The sequence below is a fragment of the Oryx dammah genome, unplaced genomic scaffold, assembly GCF_014754425.2.
Source record: "Oryx dammah isolate SB20612 unplaced genomic scaffold, SCBI_Odam_1.1 HiC_scaffold_1, whole genome shotgun sequence".
NCBI classification, from domain to species: Eukaryota; Metazoa; Chordata; class Mammalia; order Artiodactyla; family Bovidae; genus Oryx; species Oryx dammah.
Window position 1 is genome coordinate 47,183,288 of NW_024070185.1, and position 14,561 is coordinate 47,197,848.

General features: G+C 39.8%; 1 protein-coding gene across 1 annotated transcript in view; it reads right to left on the reverse strand.

Annotated features, from left to right (window-relative positions):
* Nucleotides 1–4,710: 4,710 nt before the first annotated feature.
* Nucleotides 4,711–14,561, reverse strand: part of CEMIP2 (cell migration inducing hyaluronidase 2) — an 81,765-nt gene continuing 71,914 nt past the window's right edge. Inside the window, exons 22-24 of the mRNA XM_040252310.1 lie at nucleotides 13,070–13,224; nucleotides 9,181–9,284; nucleotides 4,711–8,841 (exon numbers count right to left, since the gene is read on the reverse strand). Coding sequence (XP_040108244.1) covers nucleotides 8,645–8,841; nucleotides 9,181–9,284; nucleotides 13,070–13,224 — 456 coding nt within the window. The 3' untranslated portion in view covers nucleotides 4,711–8,644. The remainder of the gene's footprint in view (nucleotides 8,842–9,180; nucleotides 9,285–13,069; nucleotides 13,225–14,561) is intronic.

Here is a 14,561-nt window from a genome sequence, read left to right on the forward strand (position 1 = left end):
GAACCATTTCACTGCACAATAGCGTTTTTCCTACTTGATAAGAAGGAGTGAAATGTGGATAAAGTATTGGAACAGAATCGGAAGTGAGTTTTTTGCATTCCATGTTAGTTTATGCTGAAAGGGATTAGAAGAGGCAAGCCATTAACGGCAGTTTTCACTCGTGAGAGTGGAGAGCAGGAAACTGCACATGCAGCTACAGAGCGGGGTGCAGCCGCGTGTTTCCATTTCACAGGTGTCTTTACACGTTTCATAGGTGCAGTCTGAACACAGCTGGTTTACTGAGTTATGGTGCCAGTCCAAGGAAGGGCCTAAATGCAAACCTCATTCTGGATGCGCAAACCAATTCACTGAACAAGCACTGCCTGCCCTGAGGGCCTCTTTTCTAGATACAAACAACTGAGTACAGGAAGTGTGTTAAAACTAGGGCAGGGGCTTTTGTAATGAGCTCTCAGTGGTTCCCAAATCTCACAGTATCTGAAGTTTGTTTAAAAAATACAGATTCCAGATTCCTGACAGCAGAAACTAACACAACACTGTAAATCAACAATATTCCAATAAAAATTAATTAAAAAAATAGATTCCTTAATCCTTAGTCCTCAAAAAAAAAAAAAAAGACTAAATTAGAATACATGAGTGCTGCTGCACTCAATATGTCAGCAAATTTGGAAAACTAAGCAATGGCCACAGGATTGCAAAAGGTCAGTTTTCATTACAATTCCACAGAAGGGCAATGCCAAAGAATGCTCAAACTATAGTACAGTTGCACTCATTTCACATGCAAAAGCAAGGTAATGTTCAAAATCCTCTAGACAGACTCCAGCAGTACGTGAACTAAGAACGTACAGATTTACAAGTTGGATTTAGAAAAGGCAGAGAAACCAGAGATCATTGCCAACATTTGTTGAATCATGGAGAAAGCATGGGAATTCCAGACAAAAACTATTTCTGCTTCATTGACTACGCTAAACCTTTGACTATGTGGATCACAGCAAACTGTGGAAAATCCTTTAAAAGATGGGAATACCAGACCACCTGACCGGTCTCCTGAGAAACCTGTATGCAGGTCAAGCAGCAAGAGTTAGAACTGGACATAAAACAACGGACTGGTTCAAAATTGGGAAAGCAGTATTTCAAGGCTGTATATTGTCACCTTGCTTATTAAACTTCTATGCAGAGTACATCATCGAAAATGCTGGACTAGATGAATTACAAGCTGGAATCAAGATTTCTGGGAGAAATACCAACAACCTCAGATATGCAGATGATACCACTCTAATGGCAGAAAGTGAAGAGGAACTAAAGAGCCTCTTGATGAGGGTGAAAGAGGAGAGTGAAAAATAGACTTAAAATTCAACATTCAGAAAACTAAGATCATGGCATCTGGTCCCATCACTTTATGGCAGATAGAAGGGGTTCAAGTGGGAGCAATGACAGATTTTATTTTCTTGGGCCCCAAAATCACTACAGATGGTGACTGCAGCAGTGAAATTAAAAGAGCCTGCTCCTTGGAAGGAAAGCTATGATAAACCTAGACAGTGTATTTAAAAGCAGAGACATCAATTTGCCAACAAAGATTTTTATACTCAAATCTATGGTTTTCCCAGTAGTCACGTACAGATGTGAGAGTTGGACCATAAAGATGGCTGAGCACCAAAGAATTGATGCATTTGAACTGTGGTGCTGGAAAAGACTCTTGAGAGTCCCTTGGACTGCAAGAAGATTAAACCAGTCAATCCTAAAGGAAGTCAACCTTGAATATTCACTGGAAGGACTGATGCTAAAGCTAAAGTTTCAATACTTTGGACACCTGATGTGAAGAGCCCTGGAAAAGACCCTGATGCTGGGAAATATTGAAAACAAAAGAAGGTGGCAGCAGAGGATGAGATAGTTGCATGGCATCACTAACTCAATGGACGTGAGTTTGAGCAAATTCTGGGAGATTGTGAAGTCAGGGAAGCCTGACTTGCAGTTCATAGAGTTGCCAAGAGTCGGACACATCTTAGTGACTGACCAACAACAAACAGGACAACAATGTTGACCTTTTCTGACCTAAGTCAACTAAAGCTTGGATTCTGTCTGCAGCCAAGCCCCTTCATGACTGTGATTGTACCCTTAGCTTAAAACTTCAGTTTTGCTGTACCAGGAGACACTGTTTTGGGAAAGACCCCTGGTGTTCTTCTTACTCATCACATGTAATAAATTTTCCTTCTCCCAATCTGTAGCTTGGTTGTGTCCTTCAGCTTAATACCCAACAAGAGGCAAACCTAGTTTTTGGATAACAAATCGTCTGGAAATCTGATTTTCTTTGTAAATAAAACACCTAGGTTTGTTGACTATTCTTATTTGATCCCCTCTGTAATTTTACAAAACTATTAGTAATTCCACTTAATAGATGAAAAGGCTGCTGCTGCTGCTGCTGCTGCTGCTGCTAAGTCGCTTCAGTCGTGTCTGACTCTGTGCGACCCCATAGACGGCAGCCCACCAGGCTCCACCTGAGATTCGCCAGGCAGGAACCACCCTGGGATTCTCCAGGCAGGAACACTGGAGTGGGTTGCCATTTCCTTCTCCATTGCAGGAAAGTGAAAAGTGAAAGTGAAGTCACTCAGTCATGTCCGACTCTTAGCAACCCCATGGACTAAAGCCCACCAGGCTCCTCCGTCCATGGGATTTTCCAGGCAAGAGTACTGGAGTGGGCTGCCATTGCCTTCTCCGAAAGGCTGAGGATCAGGATTAAGAAACAGTTTGAAGAAACATTGCTGGTAAGTGCCTTAGTGGCATCAGATAAAACACCCACCATACCTTCAACAATGAACCCTATCAGGCATGTCACTCTGTCTGGAATCAATTATTCACTGAGCTATTTTCCTGAGAAGACTGTTCACATGCATAATTTTGAAAGAGGCAACAAGTTTTGGCGTGGTCTTTCCCGTCAGAACTCCCTTCTTCTCTCAACCATATTGGAACTAGTGATGCCCTTTGTCTCCCAAGCGTGAAAATCTTAAATTCTCCCACATCAGAAACCTATCTGACCAAAGCCTTCCTCCCTCAGGAACTGGGTGTTATGATCAATGAAAGCTGGTGGGAGAAGGTGGAACAAAATAAACCCTCCATGCCCTCCCAGAGAGTATATTACCCTCCTTCCTGGTAAGGACCCCTCAAATCCATCCAGCCTTCTCCAAAACCTCTCCATGAAGCTTATGTATTAAGAGGCTTTTGTGTACAAAGCAACTTGCTTATATGAAATAATTCATTCTACCTTAAAAAAAATAGACCTGCAATTGCCGATCAGCACTTTGATAAATGTGGGTTACAGTTCCACCCAAAAGCAAAGAAACTTAGGTTTTTGTTAGTCATGCAGCCTGATTGTAGCTTATTGTACACTTTCCTTTAGACTCCTTAAAATAATAAAAAGAACTTTCAAGGGTGGCTGGGATTTCTTTCTAGAAGTAATTTTAGTCAAAGGAATAATTCTAACAGTGAGAATTTCAGACAGTGAAGAGACTTTATCACAGGCTACAAACCTTTGCCGCAGAAACCACCACATACCGTGTTGTGGACCAGTTCTGCCCTGTATTAGTCACCAAACATTGTGGGGAAGACAGTGTAGATGAAGCTGTTAGAGTTTAAAAAAAAAAAATTGTTCAGCTGTATCCTCTATTAAAGGAAAAGAGAGAGAGTGGTAACAGGGGCTTACTACTTGTTACGGGGTTCTCAAATGTCAGTGCTCATAAGAAACACCTGGGGAGCTTGTTTTTACTGTTACTATTATATTTAATTTTTTGGCTGTGCTGCGCGGCATGTGGGGTTCCAGTTCCTCAACTAGGGACTGAACCAGTGACCCCTGCACTGGAAGCTCAGAGTCTCAATCACTGGACCGCCAGAGAAGTTCCCTGAGAAGCTTGTTATACTATTATATTTCCAGCTGCAATTCCCAGAAATGCCAATTCTCCAGTCTGAGTTAGAGCCTGGGATTTTGCAGGTTCATCGAGTACCTCAGGTGATTCTGATGAAGATTTTTCCCTGAATTTTGTTTTAAAAATTCTCAAGCCTTAGGAAGGTTCCAAGAATAGTACAATGAACACCAGTATACTCTACACCAAGATCAAGGGTCAGCAAACTCTTTCAGTAAAGGAATATAGTTCAGACATACCTCAGACACTTCCAGTCTGGTTCCAGATCATTGTGATAAAACAATATCACCATAAAGCAAGTCACACAAACTTTTTTACTAGTGGATATAAAAGTTTACACTATACTGTAGTATATTAAGTGGGCAACAGCATTGTCTAAAACTATGTTCATTTATTAATTTAAAAACTTTATTGCTAAAAAAATGCTAATCAACATCTGAGCCTTCAGTGAGTACTGTAATCCTTTTCCAGTGGTAACAACAAAGATCACTGATCACAGATCATAACAAATATAATTTGTTAGAAAAAGTTAGAAATGTTGCAAGAATTACCAAAATGTGAAACCCAAGTGAGTAAATGCTACAGAAAAATGGTACCAATCGACTTGCCCCATGCAGTACTGCCACACACCTTCAATTAACAACCCATATGTGGGAAATGCAATAAAGTGAAGCACAATAAAACAAAGCATGCCTGTAAATATTTTCAGCTTTGCAGGCCATGGTCTTTGGGCAACTACTCAAACATGCCATTGCCAAATGCAAGCTATAGTCAATATGTAACAAAATGGGCACGACTATCCTCCAATAAGACTTTATTAATGGATACCAAAATATAAATTATACATAATTTCACATCATAAAATATCATTCTTCTTTTGACTTTTTCTAACGTTTTATATTTGAAGATATGAAACCATTCTTAGCTCAAAATTAGTACAAAACCGGTCAAGGGGACAGGTTTGTTCGACAGGTTAGTTTTCCAGTTCTTGACTTACCAATTTTGATGAAAAAAATCTAAGCTTTTCTGAGGACGAATCTTAAATCTGCTATTACTTTCATAACCAGACTAATTACAATGTTCATCTTAGAAAAAAATTTTAAATGAATCTATGAAGTTGTTTTCTGACCCATTATTTGTTGGATTTTCAGATATTGCTATGGCTGATATTTTTGGATGCCCTGTGGGACACAGTTCCTCATTCAGAAATCTTCATAGTTCAATCAGTCATTCTTTAATTTTATCATATAAAAGCAAAGTGTTCTGTGCCCTTCCCTACAACAAGGCCTAACTAGCATCCTTTTTTTTCAGTTTTTCTCTCTTATCGAAGATAAATGTGAGTAAAACTTTCAGTCTTACAAATGATGCCAAGAGTCCAGCAAGAAATAAACAGCATTTTGTTATTTGTGAGCAAGGGGCTGGCAATGCCTTTTCTTAACTTTTTTCCCTCCCTTTTGTTGAAAATGAGCTCCAGTCCAGTGTGCATTCGTATTTCTAAAAGTCTGGATTATTACTAAGTTAAGACTAACTATAAATATACAAACTTGTTACCCAATTACTCCCATTCATGGTATTCACTTCTAGGGGAATTTCTCAGGTTATTAAACTTGATTTCACAAGTATCTGAGAGCCAAACAAGAATTCTGGAAGGTAAACTCCAACCACGCATCATGAAATCAACAAACACTGTCACAGTGGAATTTAAGTACTTACCTACTACAACCAACTTAAAAAAAAAAAGCACATACTTAAATTAAGTGCATACCTGCTTACTGAAATGCCTTTCAACTGGGCTTATCCAAACATTACTTCATCCCTTAAGGAATGAAAACTTAAGTTATCTGAAGCATTCAAGCCTCTATCCATCACCGCATTGCCCACCCCTCCTCCAAACCAAATATTCCATCTAATGGTACAAGGATATGTTCTCTTCTGACGGAGCTGGAGAACAGAGGAGTCATAAACCTCCTCCCCACTCTCAGGTCTAAACATCAGTTTAGTGGCTGCTTTGGAGTCCTATTCTGTAAGATCATGAGCCTGCCTTTCATCTTCTCACATGCACTCTCTTCCAGCCTCTGAAGATAATATACAACATGCTGATTCAGGTGGAGAGGGAGAAATCTCACAGGAAAGACTTAAAACCCAAGTCTGTCGATATATGAGAAGGCCCTGTGTTTCTCATCAGCTGGCCAATTCGTGGACGGCCACATTTCTGGAACTCAACCAACTGCCTCACCTGATGGAAAATGCTTATAAACTTATAAATCACCTTTGAACACATTTTCCCAGTAGAAATAAAACAGACTGCAAGCTCCCAATAGCCTTAAATGTGTATATCAGCTTTGATAACCAATTTAACAATTTGAAACAACTAAGGACTAAAAACGCCATCTGAAAGTTCAGACAATAGCAAAATGTTTTGTTTAGGGCTGGGAGTTCCATAAGCAATATAGGAATCACAAATAAAAATAGATAATTATAATTTTGTTTTTATCACACAAAAAATTATAGACTGAGGTTAAACAGTGGGCCTATTATATTAGTACAGTGATACCTAACCTTGGCTACATGTTATTAGCATCACCCAGAGAGCTTTTAAAAAAATTCCAATGGCCAGGCTGCACCCCACACCAATTAAATGTGAAGCAGGAGCTGGAGTGGAGGGAACAGACCAGGCCATCATAGGTTTTAAAGCTCCCAAGCTTTCTCCAATGTGCAGCCAGTTAAGAACCTCTGCACCAGCCTTCTGAAGTTACTTAGTCTTACAAAATCTACCTAGTGGATGAAAATTTCCTCATTATTTCTGCCCATAGCTTCTTTACAGATGGGATATGGAATGAAAAAAAAAAATTGACTGCTTGCTAGATAGACAGTCACACACATACATGAAAAAATACATGCACACATATTTTTATTTTATTTAAATTGGGCCCTGACCATTAGCATATAAATCAGAAAAACTGAGTGCTTTAGAACTTACATATTCTCTTCAAATCTTTAAAGAGCCAAACTCTAAAAATCACACATAAAAGATATTTGTCATAAAAAAAAACACACATACACACAAACTTTAATCACCTTAAGGAACCATGATCCAATAATATATTTAATAGGTAAGATTTCATTTATCAATGTACAAAAAAAACACCCCAAAACCTAAACTTTGATTAAGACACGTACTCTTTTAACAAGAGTACTTACAGTTAGAAAGGTTTATCGGTAGCACTTTGAGGTAGCATATTTTGTAAGGTAATGGAAATAAAATCACAGAGCTGCTCTGCAGTTTCTTTTGGACACAAAAGGACAGGCTGTTAGCTGTTGCTCTTGATAGAGAAGAGTGAATTTGTCTGTACTCATTGCCAAAGTCAGCCTGACCATATTCCTTGCTGTGGCCATCCCCACGTTACACTTCATACATTGTGGGTTTAGGAAAAGATAAAAGCATTTCAACACCTCTTTCCTCTTGGTGTAGTGACATCCTGGCTGTGGCATCAAGCTCCTTGAGCCACATGCAGTTCTCACTGGCAGGAGATGCACACACCCAGTAAGAAGAATAATAGGGCATCACAGTGCCTTTTTTTCAGTGGGCTCTAACGATTTACTTAAGAGTGATGGACTCCTCTAAGGCTAAAAAGAGGTTTATTTCTGAATATTCTCTCCTTGATTCTGGCCCTTAAAAGGTTCTCCTGTTTTTCCTCTCCCTGAGTACAATATTTCGGGGTATCATTAAGTTTTTTGCAATTGTCCTGCCAGGTTGGTGAGCAGAGAAGCTTTTTTTAAAAAATCCACAAACAAAAACAAATTTAAAAAACGGGTGCAGGAGTAACTCCAAGAACAGACTTCCTCTGTGCAAGTTGAAATGACACAAGTTAATAGTTCAGGAAAATGGCCTGCTCCTTTTTTTTAAAAAATGTAAATATTTAGCTCAGCTCTTGCATTTTAAATACAAATATACAGTCAAACAGGCTAAGGATTAAAGCTGCAAAAATGGTCCCACCAATATCAGACCAAGGTGCAGGTCCAATTTTTGCCCAATGGTCACAGATTAAAGGGATGTCGAACCCATAAAAGCCCTTTTTTTTCCCCAATAATACTTGCTGTTTGAAAGTTGAATCCTTAGAAGGAATCAATATACAAATGAATAAAAATAGCACATGTCCAAGCAAAAAAGGGCATGAGCTGGGCCTGAGTTGCCACTTAAAACTCCATCATTCAGTAACATACAAAATCCTCAAAGGCTGCGTGGAATCAGGGCACAAGGCATTCCTGAACATGCCAGCCACCCAGGTCAACTGCTGACGCAAAGTCAACGACACAAGTGAACATTAGACTTCAAGTATCCAAGGTGCTACAAGAGCTGGTCCTCTCAAGGACTGACTCTCCTCAGGCTGACTCTCAGAAGCTCCCCTTCCCTCACAACATCCCATTTTTTACCAAAGGTGAAGCACTGTTTATGGTCACTACAAAACACAGGACTGGGACGTGAGGGATAAGAGAACTGATCTCTGAAATATACCAGCCTAACAAATACAAATAAATTCTTTAACATTTTGTACAACTAGAAGGTGCATAAGCTGGTATTCAAGCAATCACTTTAAACTCTTACTTTTCTCCTCTTTCTGCCTCAAACAGGAAAATGGTTCCATTGGGTTAACAGTGTCATTTTAAAATGCCATAAATTAAATAAGTTAGTTCACATTTTATCCCCCAGCACTTAAGTTACAGTTAAGTCTCTAATGTGCCTTTGAAGTTTGCTTCAACAGCTCCAGGTCTCTTCGGCGGATAGTGTCAGCTCTGTGACAACCATATTCGTCCAGCTGCAAAGGTATAAATTGTTCAAGCAGCCCGAGGCCCTGTCTAGCAGGGCTGGTATACAGCTTAGTCCACGATGGTTTAAAGTTTCCATTGAATCCCAAAAATATGGTACTCCCTAAAAAAAAAAAAAAAAGTTCAATTTGTATCTCTACTAGTTTCAGGCAATATAATGTGAAAGGTGAGGTGGAGGTGAGTGAAACAAAAAACAAAAAACAAAACTATACTTCCTTACGTCAGAGAATGAACTCTTACCACCCACCTCCTGCCCCAAATAACAAATGACATCCCAACACACTTCCTCTAACACTGTCTCCTGATTTAGAAATTATCTTCATAATACCCACCCCAGCCTAACAAGCTCATGAAAGCAGGCTGGTAGCTACACTCCACCATAAAAATGCATATGTTGCTGCTCTCCTAAAAACTTTATGGAAGAATACAGATACAAACAAACCTTTGTTATAAAGATTGGCTGGTTTGGCTAATCCCAGAGGTACTAATGAATCTGAAATATTCAACTGCTTTATCTGTCCTCTTGTGCTCAATAGGACAACTGACCTGTAAAAAAGTTAGAAAATCAGAGCAAGTTTCAATAATTCAACATGTGTTTACTGAGTACCTTTCTGAAGTAAATACTAGATAAAAGCAGAACTCAAAAAACAAAAAGCACTCCACATGCCTTTTCATCCTTGCTGTTACAAGGGTCTACTTCAATTCCGCACCTAGAACTTAATGTTTCTATTACAAGGAGGTCTCTAAATACAGGGAAAACTAGTGAGAGTTGGACTGTGAAGAAAGCTGAGTGCCGAAGAATTGATGCTTTTGAACTGTGGTGTTGGAGAAGACTCTTGAGAGTCCCTTGGACTGCAAGGAGATCCAACCAGTCCATCCTAAAGGAAATCAGTCCTGGGTGTTCACTGGAAGGACTGATGCTGAGGCCGAAACTCCAATACTTTGGCCACCTCATGTGTAAGAGTTGACTCATTGGAAAAGACCCTGATGCTGGGAGGGATTGGGGGCAGGAGGAGAAGGGGATGACAGAGGATGAGATGACTAGATGGCATCACCGACGCGATGCACATAAGTTTGGGTGAACTCTGGGAGTTAGTGATGGACAGGGAGGCCTGGCGTGCTGCGATTCATGGGGTCGCAAAGAGTCGGACACAACTAAGCGACTGAACTGAACTGAACTGAAAGTCATATACATCAGTTGACCTAGTGGATGGCTTAGGACACAGCTCCGTCATGGAGCAAACTATTTTAACAGAAGAGGTTGGTTTTGTTTGTTTCAGACGTTCTATACGTCTACTTATGTTCTACTATCTATTTACTAAGTAAATGGATAAACGCCAATCCTTAAAAAAAAAGAAAGAAAATGTTTCCCATGGCTTGGTTTAAATTGCTACTTTTATTATGAGTATATCACCACATACAGTCAGATCTGTTTGTGGATTTTCTCTTCTGATCTCTCTCCTTTGCCACTGCTACACATAATTACTATGGCTTTATGGTTTGGGCTTCCCTGGTGGCTCAGATGGTAAAGAATCCACCTGCAATGTGGGAGACCTGGGTTTGATCCCTGGGTTGGGAAGATCCCCTGGAGAAGGGACAGCTACCCACTCCAGTATTCTGGCCTGGAGAATTCCATGGACTGTATAGTCCATGGGGTCACAAAGAGTTGGACATGACTGAGAGACTTTCACTTTATGGTTTTATGGTTTGTTTTAATATCTGATAAAATAAGCCCCTTGTATTATTATAATTAGTTTTAAAATGTTTTATGACTCCCTTATTTATTTTTCCAGATGAACTTCATCATCAACTGTCAAATACAATAGAAAAGTAACCTACTGGTACACTAACAGAAATGTATTAGATTTAAATTTTAATTTAGATAGAGTCACATGACTATGCCAAAGCCTTTGACTGTGTGGATCACAGTAAACTGTGGAAAATTCTGAGAGAGATGGGAATACCAGACCACCTGACCTGCCTCTTGAGAAATCTGTATGCAGAACAGGAAGCAACAATTAGAACTGGACATGGAACAATAGACTGGTTCCAAATAGGAAAAGGAGTACATCAAGGCTGTATATTGTCACCCTGCTTATTTAACTTATATGTAGAGTACATTATGAGAAACAAGGGGCTAGAAGAAGCACAGGCTGGAATCAAGATTGCCGGGAGAAATATCAACAACCTCAGATATGCAGATGATGCCACCGTTATGGCAGAAAGTGAAGAGGAACTAAAAAGCCTCTTGATGAAAGTGAAAGAGGAGAGTGAAAAAGTTGGCTTAAAGCTCAACATTCAGAAAACAAAGATCATGGCATCTGGTCCCATCACTTCATGGGAAATAGATGGGCAAACAGTGGAAACAGTGTCAGACTTTATTTTTTTGGGTTCCAAAATCACTGCAGATGGTGATTCAGTTCAGTTCAGTTCAGTTCAGTTTAGTCGCTCAGTCGTGTCCGACTCTTTGAGACCCCATGAATCACAGCACGCCAGGCCTCCCTGTCCATCATCAACTCCCGGAGTTTACTCAGACTCGCATCCATCGAGTCAGTGATGCCAGCCAGCCATCTCATCCTCAATCGTTCCCTTCTTCTACTGCCCCCAATCCCTCCCAGCATCAAAGTCTTTTCCAATGAGCAGCCATGAAATTAAAAGACACTTACTCTTCGGAAGGAAAGTTATGACCAACCTTGATAGCATATTAAAAAGCAGAGACATTACTTCGCCAACAAAGGTCTGTCTAGTCAAGGCTATGGTTTTTCCAATGGTCATGTATGGATGTGAGAGTTGGACTGTGAAGAAAGCTGAGTGCTGAAGAATTGCTGCTTTTGAACTGTGATGTTGGAAAAGACTCTTGAAAGTCCCTTGGACTGCAAGGAGATCCAACCAGTCCATTGTAAAGGAGATGGGTCCTGGGTGTTCTTTGGAAGGAATGATGCTAAAGCTAAACTCCAGTACTTTGGCCACCTCATGCGAAGAGTTGACTCATTTGAAAAAACCCTGATGCTGGGAGGGATTGGGGGCAGGAGGAGAAGGGGATGACAGAGGATGAGATGGCTGGATGGTATCACCAAGTTGATGTACGTTGAGTTTGAGTGAAATCCGGGAGTTGGTGATGGACAGGGAGGCCTGGCGTGCTACAATTCATGGGGTCGCAAAGAGTCGGACACGACTGAGGGACTGAACTGAACTGACAACTTTACAGTATTAACTTTTCCATTCAGAAGCAGGGAGAGCCTTTCCTTTTACTCTTATCATATATCCTTTAATAAAGCATTTCTTTTCTTAGTATATTGGGTGCCTTGCATGACTATTGTGTTGCTCTAAACATCTGTGGTGAGCTTTATGTTCCAGATTGTTTTAGGTGAAGTGACTGTGTTTATTTTCCAACATTAGGAAAAAAATCTTTAGATACATAAAGAAAATTGAGGCCTTGCAAAGTAAATACCTACAAATGTATTAAACCAGAAGATAGAGCTATATGTACACAAAGAATGTTATACTCAAAGAATATCATGACTTTACAGGACTTGTTGAGATCTGGTTCTTTAAAGTCTAAGGAGCGTAAGTGACCAGATCAGTTGATGATGATTCAAAAGCTACATAGGACTTTGCTCCCTGGGAAGCCTATGTTCCTCCCTTTTGGGGCTTCATTAAATGAAAGCCTGTGTGTAAAATCAATGTCCGCAGGAAAGCAAAGGGGGCAGAAAGGGGACTGAATTTATCTTCTTGCCTCCAGTCAGGGTCTGCCCAATACAAATACAGCACGGTGCACCTTTGTTCAGATACTAACAAAGAAAAATGAATCATGCTAGGGCTCTTAAAAAAGGGATCACACACTCATCCACTTAAAAAATCAATTTAGTCCTTTCCAGTCAATTCCAAGTGACCCGGGTGGCAACTTCCTATACCAGAGTCAGAGCACAATGCTGTCCAAGGGTTCATCAGCAGGATAGACTGTTACAAAGGCAAAACTCAATAAAATTGTTTTAAAATGATAATGAGCCTTCTGAGAGAGTTGGGTACAATGTAGACCAGCTTAATACTAAGAAGTGGGATAGGAACGATCCAAAATGTTGAGCTTTTCTCCTTCCAAGAACCTTCCCATCATTTGCAAACTCTTCTAACATCCAAGTCCTCACTTATCAATGATAAGCAACTTAGATCACACAGGCATCAACCTGAAACTGGAAAAGGAATGAGTATCCATCCTTCAAGAATCCTAAATACCCAGAGTAAAAAAGAAAAGTAGAGAAGCCAAAACTCAGAGTTAGCCAGGTGTCATCTTTAAGGTACCTTATCCTTTATACAGGGCAAGCTTCACCTACCTTGGAGGGATGCTTGTTTTTAAGTATTCTTCCATGCGACTGACATCAGTGAAAGAGAAAACCTTTTTTTCTGTCAACCGGAAGGGAACACTGCAGGCATCCACAATCAGGAGGAGGACACCCACACTTCGGAAGGGAAAGTCGGTGCCATTGATCTGAGAATACAAGATCGTCCCCTGCTGTCATTACCATTTCAGTATCTTTCCAGCCCCTTTCCCTCTGTCTTCTAAACCCATGAATCAAAAATAATAATTCCAAAATTCAAACTGCATGTTCCATCACTCTTCCTCTTCCAATATTTGAAACTGAGTCTGTGTTTTCATAGGCTTTTACCTTGACTGGTCTTTACTGATTTCTCTAAGCAAGACATGGCAGCCTACACTCAGCTGAGTAGGGTGACTCTGCAGGTTCAGGGTTTTCATTCTTACATACTCTCTCACTGAGTTTCCAACTCAGTGATCAGGTGACGGCCTCTATACTGAAGCTCAGATGTTGTCACATTGCTCAGGAAAAAAATATATTGTATAGACTGTATACAATAGGTAACTAGTTACATAGGTAGGTAAGTAGAGAGATAGACTTCCTTAACCCACATAAACTCCTGCCCCATCAGAGCTTAGGTTTGAAACATCAGAGGAGGCAGATAGTTTCATCTGCTTTGTTCCATATATAGGTCTCCCTTAAAATCAAAATGGAAAACAGGAAATTTTACCAGAATTTTAGCCACGAGTAGTGATAATCTTGTTCAAACAATTACTGTGAACTGAAAGTTCCAGTCGTTCTCTTTAAATTAATGGCTCGAGACATTTTCAAGAAAAAGGAATTCCAGATATACCCAAATCTCATAAATTCCTCAACCAAAAAAGGAAAGAAAAAAATCTTGCCTGAAAAAATGATTTAACACTAAGCCATAGGCACTGTTTCTCTTTAAAATGTGTAAAATTATAAACTATCTTAAAAGTTAACAAATGAGAGATGCTCTCTTCATTATACCTGTCCTCACTTGGAGAAGTTATACTTAAATTTTAAATTCTAAATTTTATTTCTAATCACTAATGATCTCACAGGAATTCAAAATGGCTTTTTGCCTGTATTTAAACTGCTCTAGTCCAGAGAATAATTCTAGAAGTGCTTAATATATAGTGCCATTCTATATTTAGAAAGATTGAAAGTAACTCATTTTTTAAAATCTGAATACTTAGAACTGAGACATATTTGATTTAAAAAAAAAAAAAATCATGATCTTTAACACACTCAAACTGTCCCCTTGAAAACCTGCTGCTTAAAAGAAACACAAAATTTTCCATAAAAACTAAAGTAAGGCCACATCCAGCAAAGACTTTTCAGGTGATACATGTGAAAAGTGTTGGAGGTAAGCATGACAAAACACAGTCCTCTGTGACCTCTTTTACGGTCCCAGGCACGCAGTGACTCCAGCAATGGAGCCAAACAATGTCTGCAGACCCTGAGGAATACCCTACCTGAGACTGTC